At 44.2% G+C, this 13,030-nt stretch overlaps 1 protein-coding gene across 1 annotated transcript in view; it reads left to right on the top strand.

The window, feature by feature from the left end:
- LOC148525112 (cytosolic phospholipase A2 delta-like) overlaps positions 1 to 13,030 on the top strand; it is a 111,035-nt gene that overhangs the window by 38,762 nt on the left and 59,243 nt on the right. Inside the window, exons 3-7 of the mRNA XM_088471331.1 lie at positions 754 to 890; positions 1,165 to 1,296; positions 10,740 to 10,780; positions 11,068 to 11,110; positions 12,569 to 12,629. Coding sequence (XP_088327457.1) covers positions 754 to 890; positions 1,165 to 1,296; positions 10,740 to 10,780; positions 11,068 to 11,110; positions 12,569 to 12,629 — 414 coding nt within the window. The remainder of the gene's footprint in view (positions 1 to 753; positions 891 to 1,164; positions 1,297 to 10,739; positions 10,781 to 11,067; positions 11,111 to 12,568; positions 12,630 to 13,030) is intronic.

The raw sequence follows: 13,030 nt of genomic DNA, 5'->3' as shown, positions 1-13,030 counted from the left end.
CAGTGTTTCTCAAACCCAGTCCTCAAGTCAGCGCCATAACAGGGCTAAATAGCACCCTGTGCCTTCCCGCCTTCTTAGCGTCTGACTTCATGCGCATGACATCATTACGTCCTGAGGAGGGGGTGCGGCCGGCAGCACAGATAAGTTCAGCACTGATTGGAGCGTCCTGTCATCGCACACCCCTAGTTATGGCCCTGCCTTAAGTATCTCTAACAAGTCATGTTTCGTGGATTTCTTTAATCATGCATAGGTGATTCAATCTATTTTGCTGAGTCAGTAATTATCCCACCTGCTTCCAAAGACAGAAATCCTTAAAACATGACCTGTTAGGGGTCACTTGAGGGTTGGGGACTCTAGTACATTCTTTAAAATGATAGTTGAAATCTGATTGGCTGCAGGAGTGTTGCGATCTTTTTTGGGACATGTCTCAAACTGCGACCCTGTAAGCAGTGAAAATGGCTTCATCGACTCAATCCCGTCGGCCATTCTGTATAACCGGAATGGGATTGAAATGCCGGCGGCTGTTTAGCCGCTGGTTTAAATCCCGACAGCGGCTGCCCAACAGGATGAAAATCCCAACAGAGGAGAGATTGTTCTGCTAGTTAAGAGGATTGAGGCTAATTTATGTTCTAACAGCCCCAGATGTGGATATCCTGTCTAAATGTGAGAGTAGAGGGCACAGTTACATTCAGCTAGACAGAGACTGGTATTCTACATATAGATATAACAAGTACTTGTTCTACTTCCACACAGTAAGCGAACCGGATTGCTATGTCAGTTTGTCTCTTCCAACGGCTTTGACGGATAAGAAGAGAACCAGGACTGTATGGAACAGTAGGAATCCTTTCTGGGATGAATCTTTTCACATCAGAATCCACAGCCAAGTTAAGGTAGAAAGACAGAAACACGAATGAATACATATCTGAAATGAAATGTGTATGGAATGACCTAAAATTATATTACATTATAATGTTAATAATGTCCATTGTACCACTGATAGAGTTGGTAAAGCTTGCACAATTAAAAAAAAAAAACAGGTCAGGTCACATGGGCGCATACAATAAATGGGGTTTTGCAGAGCCCTTTAAGTATTGCAATTGGCAGAGATTATAACTGCATTTTCCCCAAAGGTGAACATTTCTGAATATATCCTATTATCCATAGAACATCTTGGAATTGTCCTTGCAAGATGAGGATGTAGGCACCGGGGATGATCACCTGTTCACGGTGAGCTATGACCTGGGAAATGTTCCGCTCAATAAAACAGTGGTGGAAATCTTCGCCCTAAATAAAGAGGTAAGTGCAAGGGAGCACATCGTCCTTTTATAGTTACGTGTTGAAATACACGTAGTAACCAGCTGTGTGAATGTCTGAGAAATGCATTGATTTTGTATAGAACTTGACAATGCTGGGATTGTGCACATTTCACATAGTTTCATCTTTCTGTTTGTGTGAGATCAGTAATGCAGAGTAGATGACATCATTCTGGTGGAGACGACATCATTCTGGTGGAGATGACATCATTCTAGTGGAGATGTCAGCATTTGCAACAACTCACAGAAACTGGCTTTGAAATGGGTGGTTAGGTGCAGGCGAGATGACCCATTGCTATATGTGTGGCAGCACAATCTGATAATAAATTAGGGTTAACATTCATTTGTATTATTAACATTAGTCTCTCCTGCTACAGAACTTTATAATGTAATTCAACTTTTTGAAGAAGACCACGGGGCCTATGTACCAAGCTGTTGATGTAGACACTGCAGTTTCTGCATAATTTTATGTATTGCTTCTACTGTATGTACTACACAGAAATCTCCGGTAAAGTGCTAATTAGCGCTGCAGATCGTAGTCCCCATTGTTATCAATTGGGATTACAATCTGACCCCTACGTACTAAACTCCAAAAACCAAAACTTTTTGGAGTTTAGCCCCAGTAGTATAAGCCTATGGAGGCTCCAGGGGCAGGATAGAGATCTTTCGATCCCTCTCTCGCAGCCCCTGGCCACCACCGGAAGCTGACGCTGTGCGCATGGGCAGTGACAGCTTCCCCCGGGGAAGGTCTTTCACTTCTGTGAAAGACTTCCACAATTTGCCAAAGATATAACTAACGGAGACAGCGGTTACCGCAACTGCTGTCCTTACGAGTTCTCCTTTGTACAAAGCGGGGATATTTTCATTAAAATAGAAAATATCCCCTGCGAGTTGGACTGATAATAATCGCAGCAGTACCGCGATTATTGATACATAGACCTCCATGTCACTGTGACTCTGCTTACCTCTCCTACTTCATGTCAGTAATTCTTCAACTGATGGAACTTCTGCTAGATGTGTTGTTTTATTTTTCAGAGAGGAAGGTAAGTAATGAAGTGAGAATGAGGTTATCCTGTCCACAGAACCTCTCAGTTTATTCAATCTGCAACCAAGCTGTCACAAAAAAAACACCTTATTATTAGAATTATCTTTTGTTTATTCAGCTGCACAAGCTATACACAGTAACACGGAAGAAGTAGACATAAACCTCCCATCGTCTGAGGATTGACCCGCATGTGAATCAGTGACAATAACACATACTCAATTGAAATAAAGACACGGAGACTTGTATTTGGCAGAATTTGTTAGCTATTTATTAAAAACATATAATGAATTAGTTACTATATTAATTAAATTAATTTAAATATGGTGGCAAAGAAAGAACGGCTAACAACAGCCCAAGCCTAACACTATAAACACTCTAACCACAAGACAATACGCTCAAGCCTTCTATCTTGACTACCCACCCGGTAAGGTGATGATGCTGCCCCCGGCAGGGTGGTCCAGCAGACTTTAAGAGTCAACGAAGGTGAGCAAAACAATGAGTAAACAAATATTCACAGTGCTAATAGGTAACCTGCCGTTCTTTCCCGCCTAAAATAGCCAACGAAACAATCACCAAACCCAAATCAAAAAGAGCCCATAAAATAAATTTAGGGAGGGAGGGTGGGAAGACAGGAACAAAAGAGGCTGACTCCGCCTCCAAAAAACTGTAATATCCCTGCTAAAACCTACAACCCTAAAAACCCATTGGCCCTACATTACACATGATTCCCCACTCCGGTCCGCCCCCAGCCTAGGAGGTTTAACCCTCTCCACTCCTATACAGTAATTTCGTTTATCTAAAAACAGTAATCAGCATATATCTGTTGCACAACAGTAGTGAACCATCGCAGGAGTACAAAGCGTAAACACAAACATTGCAGTAAAACCACAGGCAGAGATTGACGTGTAGCTAGAGTCAGCAGGCAGAGGGAAGGTATTACAGTTCTAAGTGATCGTGTAACCATCGTATAGACGAGCAAACAGCATCAGAGTCTCTGAAGGGGAGAAAAACACAAAAGTCAAGGGGCACTGGTGGTAAGGATAGTGCGAGGAGAAGAACAAGAGTGAACAGTGCCCTGCCCAAGAGCTTACATTCTACAGGGAGGTGTAAACAGTTGGAGGGTGACTATATTAGAGCCACCTAACCTTTTTTTTAAATGCCTGGGTTTTAGCGATATCTCTCATAACATTTTTTCATACTAGTCAAACTAGATTTATAAAAAATGGCATTTATGTGGTGCATTACACCACCCACCAGGTGATTCACAGGAATCAGATAGTGCCACAGGAATCAGATGCACCCCGATGATTCACTGCAATCAGATAATGTCACAGGAATCAGATGCACCCGATGATTCACTGCAATCAGATAATGTCACAGAAATCAGATGCACCCCGATGATTCACTGCAATCAGATAATGTCACAGGCATCAGATGCACCGCGATGATTCACAGGAATCAGATAGTGCCACAGGAATCAGATGCACCCCGATGATTTACTGCAATCAGATAATGTCACAGGAATCAGATAGTGTAGCCTCTAAAGATTCACAATCTAATTATGCGCACTGTAGCCCATAGGTTACAGGAGCTAACGCCATCTTCAGATGGCGTTTGCTGTGGGGGCCAATATCTGGAATGCATTCCGGATGTCGGTAAATCTGGCAGCATCGCATCCCCCATAGAAACCTATGTGGTTGTGGCTGCTGGTGGGAATGGAAGGATCGCAGCGCGTAACTCCGATACCTGCTGCGGTCCCTCCTTCATGCATTTGGGGGAAACTTATTTGTGGTTAACCCCCGAAAACACCCGGATATGCCAGCAAATATAGAATGCTAAATGTGCCCCATAGTGTGTGTAATTGTAATAAAATCTAAAAGAGTTCGGTGATGCTGCTATAGCTTGCACTGGCAGCTCTCATTAACTGCATTGAATTTGTATGTGATACTTTTTAACTAATCTTTAAATGATAAAACATATGCATTACATGTAACAGCACACAGACCAATGCTGGAACAGTGTTGGAACCTCTAACTGTGAATATAGGACACACGATGGCTGATACAGCTGGAGTAATTCAAATTGTATCCAGTACCCCCTTTACACCAGAGCTAAAACCTAGGTTATTGCAGGGTTAACCCAGATAGCTCCTTGGTGTAAAAGGGGACTGGGTTGAATTCCCGGGTGGAGTTATCCGGCAATCCAACCCAGGCAACTTGCAGAGTTTAACACAGGAATAACCGTGAAACCCTGCAGTGTAAACGGCGCGATCCGGGTCACGATGACCTGGATCGTGCTGCATGCCTGCCGATTGGCCGGCTTCAGTGGTGCTTGGAGATGACGTCATCTCCAAGCGTCCACTTCAACGCCAGAAGAGCCGGGTCACTGAAGACCCGGCTCCGGTGTGAACGGCGCCGACTCGGGAAAATCCTGGGTCGGCACTGGCTAAATTCAGGGTCTTATCCGGTTTGGAACCCTGTTCAGACCCGGAATTTAGGCCCTGATTCAGAGCCAGACGCTCTGACCAGAGCGCTCGCTCTGAATCAGGGCCCACCTCCATAATTATGGAGCGTCCTCCTGGACGCTCGTATAGCTGTGGGTCACCACCCACAGCATATACGAGCGTGCAGGTTGATGGTCGCGACCATCGCGACCATCGCCACTGCGAGCCGAAGCCTGCGGTTGAGTTTCTCAACCGCAAGGCCCGGAGTGATTTTGGCTCTATCAGAGCCAAAATCACTCCCACTGACATCACTAGTGATGTCAGTGGGGCCGGCTTCTGACGGTAGGCGTTCCCTTGGGAACGCCCCCGTCTGGGAGGCACGCCCCCGGCACGCCCACCAAAGGGGGCGTGCTGTCTATCAACATCGACAGCACGCCCCCTTTGATCAGACACAACGAGCGAAGGAAAGTCCTTCGCTCGTCGCGTCTCGCGCATGCGCCCGACGGAGCTCCCTCCGTCGTGTGCATGCGCAGTGCACACCATCGACCCACTTGCGAGCGGACAGCTGCTCGCGAGTGGGTCTGAATCAGGCCCTTAGGTATAAAAACAGTATAGTATAGTAGGGCCATGATACTGCAGCACTCACTGACAGGTTTCACAAACGGCAGTGTGAGCCTTGATGTTTAGATTTACATGTGGTGATTATAATACATCTACAGCAGCCAGTGATTACAAATATACCAATTAGTAATGAGAAGCTGGAAAACCAGATTTGCAAGTTATTGAAGTATGCAAAATGAAATTACTGAGTGTATCTTACACATAGACAGTAAAAGCACTCTTAAGCCGGGTACACACTTAACGATATGTTCCATGAGCGATATCGTTAAGTGTTTTCCTTTCACCTGCCTCAACGACATCGTGCATACACACTGAACGATATCGTTAACGATATCGTTCAGTGACGTCACCAGCCTCATCCCTGAACATGCAGTTCATGCCAAAATCGTCAGGTTGGACTACATGTTTGGGCGATGAAAGACATCGTTAACGATTCGCGGTAGCGCGCATCATTAACGATATCGTTCATACACACTGGACGATCTTGAAAAATATGAACAATAACGATATTGTTATCGTCCATATCGTTCACTTTATCGTCTAGTGTGTATGCCCCATGGGTATATTTACTAAAGTGAGAGTTTTTAGAAGTGGAGATGTTGCCCATAGCAACCAATCAGATTATAGCTATTGTCCATAGCAACCAATCAGATTCTACTTAACATTTAACTAGCACCGTCTAGAAGACAACATCTCCACTTCTAAAAACTCTCGCTTTAGTAAATATACCCCTTAACGTATATGCCCTTAAGGAACTGTGTGAAATCTTCAGATACTGCATAATGTGCCTTGTGAAATAAAAATTAAAATCCTGTTCTCTACGATCCTGCCAATTCCTTACCTTTTGAAATACACCAGCAATAATAGAGTAAAACTTAAAGTGATTAGTGCATTGTTGCAGTACAGTGTAATAACAGTTTGGCATTATTGATCATACCCTATATATTTGTATGATGTGCATATGATTATCCTTTGTAAATAGTGTACATGTGAAGAATACTGTCCACTTTAACACAAAATGCTGCATGAGTGGACATTTACAATCATCTGACCACTATAAATTTAGTGAGACTCTACATAAGACTGTGTATCAGTCTCAATAAGTTCAGCATATTGATAACCCTAATAAAAGGGGAAATAATCACCATTTTTTTGAGGATGCACATTTTCGTGTCACTCTTAGTTGCATAGACGCTATAGGAATAGGGTACAAATTGGCAATTAAGGGATCTGTATAATTTGTCATTGAACATTAAACAAATATATCATAATAGTGATATTTTGTGAATTTTCAGAGGCTACACTATCTGATTCCTGTGAATCATTGGCAGTGGCGTAACTAGGGTATTTGGCGCCCAGGGCTAGATGAAAAATGGCGCCACCCCCAACTGTGTGCGCCAAAAAAGGGGATGTGACCATGTGACAAAAGGGGTGTGCTCACTTTAAAATGGGGCATGTCAACATGACACGCCACCGTTTTTCGTCACTCTGGGAACATTCCTTTCCATTCCATATGCACCTTAATGCCCCCAGTAGTAGTGCCCCCAGTAGCAGTGCAACCAGTAGCAGTGCCCACAGAAGTAGTGAACTTTATGCAGTGCCCCTTAGCAATGTGCCCAGTAGTAGTGCCCCTTTGCAGTATCCCCAGTAGTGCCCCTTATGGAGTACCCCAGTAGTGTCCCTTATACAGTGCCCCCAGTAGTGTCCCTTATACAGTGCCCCCAGTAGTGCCCCTTATATACAGTACCCCAGTAGTGCCCCTTATATACAGTGCCCCCAGTAGTAGTGCCCCTTATGCAGTGCCCCTACACATAAAACACACAGACACATACAACACAAAAGTATATTTACCCGAATCCCCGCTTCTGCACCTGCCGCTCCTCTCATCCCGCTCGGCACTATGGGAGAGACGTCATGACGGCTCTCTCTTCACCCACTGTGAGAGCCAGAAGGCAGAGCCCTGGGTGCAGCAGCCAATAACTGTCAGTGAATGTACTACACAGTGGCGGTGTGTTTGTTTTAGTGTATAGTGCCGCTGTCGGACCTGGAGGCGGGGGAGTGCACCAGGTCCAACAGCACCTAGGGCATGTGCCCCACTCTACCCCCACCCCCTCCCCCAGATATGCCACTGACAATTGGGGATATTACTGTTTAAGACCTGCAAGGAGCTGGGTATGAGTCATCCACTCAGCATGAACAGATAGATACATTGTATATTTTGATGAGATATCATGGAACAAGAGGTCCACACACACACACACACACACACACACACACACAGATCATTGATTAAGCAATAATTTGTGATACATTACATATACTAGAAGATACTGGGCCTCATTCAGAGGCGGTCGGAGGATGCAAGCGGTCGCTCAGAAACTGGGCGGCCACTTGCATCCTGCCCGGCCGCCTCTGTTGCGGTCGTTAGGCTGTGGGTTAACACCCACAGCTCTAACGACCGCTCGGGTGATGGGTCACGATGGTCAGAGACCATCGCGACCATCGGGGCTTACGACGAGACCCTAGGGTAGGGTCTCACTTGTCGTAAGCCCCAGAGAGCTTCTGGCTCTGTCAGAGCCGGAAGCTCTCCACTGATATCTCCACTGACTAGTGATGTCAGTGGGGCCTCCCCCAAACGGCAGGCGTTCCCATGGGAACGCCTCCGTTTGTGCTGCCACCCCCCCAGCCCGCCTTCCAAACAGGGCGAGCTGTCAATCAACATCGACCGCTCGCCCCCTTTGGAAAGAGACCCGCTACGACCGGCGCTGTCAGTCGTAGCGGGTCTCATGCATGCGCACGAGGGAGCCGGCTCCCTCGTGCGCATGCGCACTGGCAAAACATCGAGGCGGCCGTGCGGTCGTAGACCATACGGCCGCCTCTGAATAAGGTCCACTGTCTCGTAGAACAATTCACACATACACACAACTTGATGAAGCTTTATTTGTGAAAATTAGCAATGCTCAGCCTTTCTTTTACTCTTGACCTTATTATTTATATAACTTTCACTTTTTTTTTGCACATTTCTTTATCGATTTCTCAGCACTGTTTTTTAATACTTCCCTCTTGTAGCCCTATTTTGGGCATATTTACATACAGCTCTCTTTAGTTATTATAGCTACTAATTAAGCTACATATTCATATATCAGACTGGTTTTGACACCTTTTTTAAAGGCTATTAAATAAAATGTAGTTTTATCTAATGAAGTATACTGTGTTTAAGGGATCTGAGTGCACCATAGGAGAACTGACTTTTTTTGTTATGTGTATTCAATTAAGTCAGTAGGTTGCACCTCCAATTTAAATTTTAATTTAGAGATATTCTGTTCCATTTGCTATAATATATTGGTAAATCCCTGTACTACATACTTTGTGAAGAATTTATCTTGGTGCGGGAATTTCTTTGAGTCTAAACATCTAGAGATCTCAAGCAAGTAGTTTGCAGGAACACTGTACTTGCTTATAGCCACTTGCCGGCAGAACCACCGGCAGAGCAGCCTATGTGGCTGCTTTGTGGATAGATGATGAGGTAGGCCAGTGTTGGCTAACCTTGACACTCCAGCTGTTGTGGAACTATATATCCCAGCATGCCCTGCCACAGTTTTAGCATGCCCTAATAGCAAAACTGTAGCAGTGCATGCTGGGTTATGTAGTTCCATAACAGCTGGAGTGTCAAGGTTAGCCAACACTGAGGTAGGCATCATCATCCCTTTAGCAGTTTCTGATGGTTTAACACCATCAATATTTTTCTTTTGATGAAAGTGTTTTCACCATTTGATAGCGGCTTTCTGATGGCTTTCGCCATCGAATGCTGTGGAAGCAATGGCCGTGGTTTGCTATTGCGCATGCGTGTTTTTTGGGAGAATGTACAAACCATGGCAGTGTTTTCTTTCATCAAATTATTTTGATGTGATGGTTAGTTACCATCGTATCGAATGTTTCAGTGGCGGAAGCCCAGCCATCATTTTGATGGTGGGCTTCCGATGTCCATCTCTACGATGGGCCTGGGTGAAATGAGAGATTTGCCAAATCCTGGAGGTGCTTTGCCAGCCTCCTCCCCAACAAAATAAAACAACTATGTGTGAACACCAGACCCTGGGTAAAAAGTACCCCCCCTTCCCCTCTCTGCGGCCGCGATCACCCATGCCCCAACATCTTGCTCTGTGTACTGATGATTTAAGGTGCATACACACTCAACGATTTTTTTTAACGATTATCGTTAAACGATATCGTTTAACGATAATCGTTTGTAAAAATCGGTCACTTTCTGAGTCAAACGATGAACGATTTTCGTTCATACACGTTCACGTTTGTAGTTTAGTCAGACTTGTCAACTCAACGATTTTCATTAAGTTAATATGCAAAAATCGTTTGTAGTTCATAAAAATCGTTCATTACATTTAAATGAACATAGTAAATGAACAACTTTAGTAAATGATTTTAGTTCATTTTTTCAAGGTAGAAAATCGTTTACTAAAATCGTTCATTAACTAAATCGTTGTGTGTGTATGCACCTTTACTTGTAAATTATTTGTATAAGTAGAATATATATATAACTGAGGCCTCTAATTACACAAATCACCATTATTACAAATACACTTAGGGGGTCATTCAGACCCGCTCGCGAGCGCAGGACGCTCGCAAGCGGGTCGATGTTACCCAACTGCACATGCGCACGACAGAGGGAGCTCCGTCGTGCGCATGCGCGAGACCCGGCTAGCGTGCCGGGGGCGTGGCTTCCAGACGGAGGCGTTCCCATGGGAACGCCTACTGTCTGAAGCCGGCCCCACTGACATCACTAGTGATGTCAGTGGGAGTGATTTTGGCTCTGATAGAGCCAAAATCACTCCAGGACTTGCGGCAGCGAGACCCTACCGCAGGGTCTCCGTCGCAAGCCCGATGGTCGCGATGGTCTTGACCATCTCGACCATCATCATGGACGCTCGCATAAGCTGTGGGTGGTCACCCACAGCTATGCGAGCATCCAGGAGGACGCTCCATTTTCATGTAGGAGGGCCCTGATTCAGAGCGAGCGCTGGTCAGAGCGTCCGGCTCTGAATCAGGCCCTGAATGTATCATTTACTGGACATCTAAGAGAAGAGTATCTCAGAGGTGGAAGGGTTACTAACTATCGAAGAAACAAACAAAATAAAAACTTTAATAGGACTGTGGTGACCACTTTAGTTAATGCACTGGCTGGTTCTGCTTCCAAGGTACATTGATTAATGCCGCACTAACTTTTTTTATTTTACTAATTTCTATGAGCATTCTTTTATCAGCTTATCATTTTGAGTTTTATAAAATATATATTTTTTTTCAGTTTCAGGAAGAGCTGCATGTAGAATTTAATCTGGTAATCATGTAAGTATTCACAATGATTAATGCACATGTAACTACAAAGTAACAGGTAGGTGTGCCGTGTTTATGAATGCTGTCAGCACTCAGGAATGAAGTGATAGATTTCAGGCATTAATACGTCATCTAACCATTTATTATGTAATAGCTTCATTCAGGTAGAGGTGAAATTCAGAACAAGGTTTAGATAAACATCATTTGTTCATTTAAAATTGTAATAAATTTAAAGAAACAAGAATCAGAGAGGGACAGTCACAGAACAGTGTCTAATGTGGCATTTTCTGTTTTAACAGTCCCGAAACACAGAAAAAAGTCACAACTAATGGCGTCTTGGTGGTAAGTTGGCCAGTGTAAACCATGCATAGATGATGAACAACTATTGGTGCATTGAACTAGACATAGCACAAGGATACTGATATGTCGGGCAACAAACATTTGACTATTGAAATCGGCTATTGGAATATTACACTATTTTGGTCAGTAGCACAGTATAGGAAGGAAGTAACATAATAAGTGATGCAGGCCAGCATTCTGTTATTATGATGCCATGACTGCCTGTCTGCTGGTGTGGTGGAGGGAGTTCTGAAAATGGGTAGTGGTTGACAAATTAATTTTTAATGCCATCATTGCAACCTGCTTTGAATATGTCAGTTGGAAATATTGCAATATGGCAAGTGTATAAGCTCTCTATTACCACGTGGCCATTTATATATGACACAGGGGAGGTCGTAGATGCGTCAAAACATTGATTGCCAAAAATTGGAGAAAGCTTCTCCATACACAGTTTGGGGAAGACTATTTAAGAGGGAGGGTGGTACAAATACCACCACAAGCCTCTTATTCCTACCAAACGCAATAGCAGGTACGGTCCACAGAAAAAAAAAGAAAATATTATGGGCCATATGTAATAAGGTGAGAGTTTAGCAGAAACTCTCACATCGGTCGAGTTTTATCTTCAAAATGGAAAAATATCTCGATGAGAGTTTAAATCATAAAAAAAAAATCATACAAACTCGGCACTCACTTACTTTTCAAAGTGTAAATACAGGGAATGTTAGTTCCAAAATAGTGCAATAATTTGTCAAGCTGCCCAACCACGTTAAGGTCTTCCCATCTGGCCCATAGGCAAATGCAGGGGGGGGTTCTGTCTGCCTGGAAACTCCCTCCCGAGCCCACACCATGACCACAATAGAAATAGTAATATAATAGAATGTTACTAGTGATCCAATCGGATCCCTCCCAGCTCCCCCCGTAGTGCAAATGTCATTCTGTGCATGCATAATGACGCCAGAGGGACTTCTGAGTCATAAACCCGGAAGGCCCTCTATGGTAAAGGACAGCTGTTACCGGGAGAGTGGTCCTTTGCACATTTCTAGGTACATACTCGGTATATGTACCTGATAAGTGGCGGCAGAGCCGTAACTAGACTTTTTGGTGCCCTGTGCCAGAAGGAGCATTGGTGCCCCCCTCATTTTTCAAAGGGACATAATGCACCCAAAAAAGGGCCATGGCTTCATGGGGAAGGGCCAGGGAAGAGATAGGGGAGGCCAGGAAATGCTGGGGATGAAATAAGAGGAAGCTACAAGTGAGAATGATAATAAACAGGAAAAGTGACAGGCCCAAACAGCGCCCCCTGACCTGTGGTGCCCTGTGCCATGGCACCGGCCGCACTACCCTAGCTACGGCCCTGAGTGGCGGACTGTACAGCATCACAGATGCGATGCTTAGTACATCTCGTCCATTGTATGATAAGTCTACATATACATAACATTTATTATGACTCCTTCCTTTCAGTGTCCAGAGATGGTGGCTCTGGAGGTTGAGGTAGAGAAACATAGGAAAGAAGCCTTTAAACGTAAGTATATTTGAAATGTCATATACTTAACATAATCTTGAAGCTCATTTTAACTTATGACTGTTAAGTGAGCTTCACACTATTAATAAAAAAAAAATCATATTAATCAACGGAGGATAGATTTTAAAATTATTGTTAGCAACTTTTTTGCCTCTTTATTGTGCAAAAGTATACATGTATTAAAGTTATTTGTAACCCAGCACCTACAGGGAACTCCTGGTGATGACTCTTGCATTCCACCCTGGTAAGGGTGGCTAGGCAGGTATTGGAGTTGACTGCCGGTATCCCTAAGCAAGGAACAGGGTGCAGTTTTTAGGTGGCCGGTGTATCTTCTATTCATTACCTCACAAACACAAATGATATTTCCACACTGACAAGATTCCTATACTGACATTTTCGGG

Source organism: Taudactylus pleione, unplaced genomic scaffold (assembly GCF_031769625.1).
Source record: "Taudactylus pleione unplaced genomic scaffold, aTauple2 ptg000113l, whole genome shotgun sequence".
NCBI lineage: Eukaryota > Metazoa > Chordata > Amphibia > Anura > Myobatrachidae > Taudactylus > Taudactylus pleione.
This window is presented reverse-complemented; position numbering and strand designations above follow the sequence as displayed.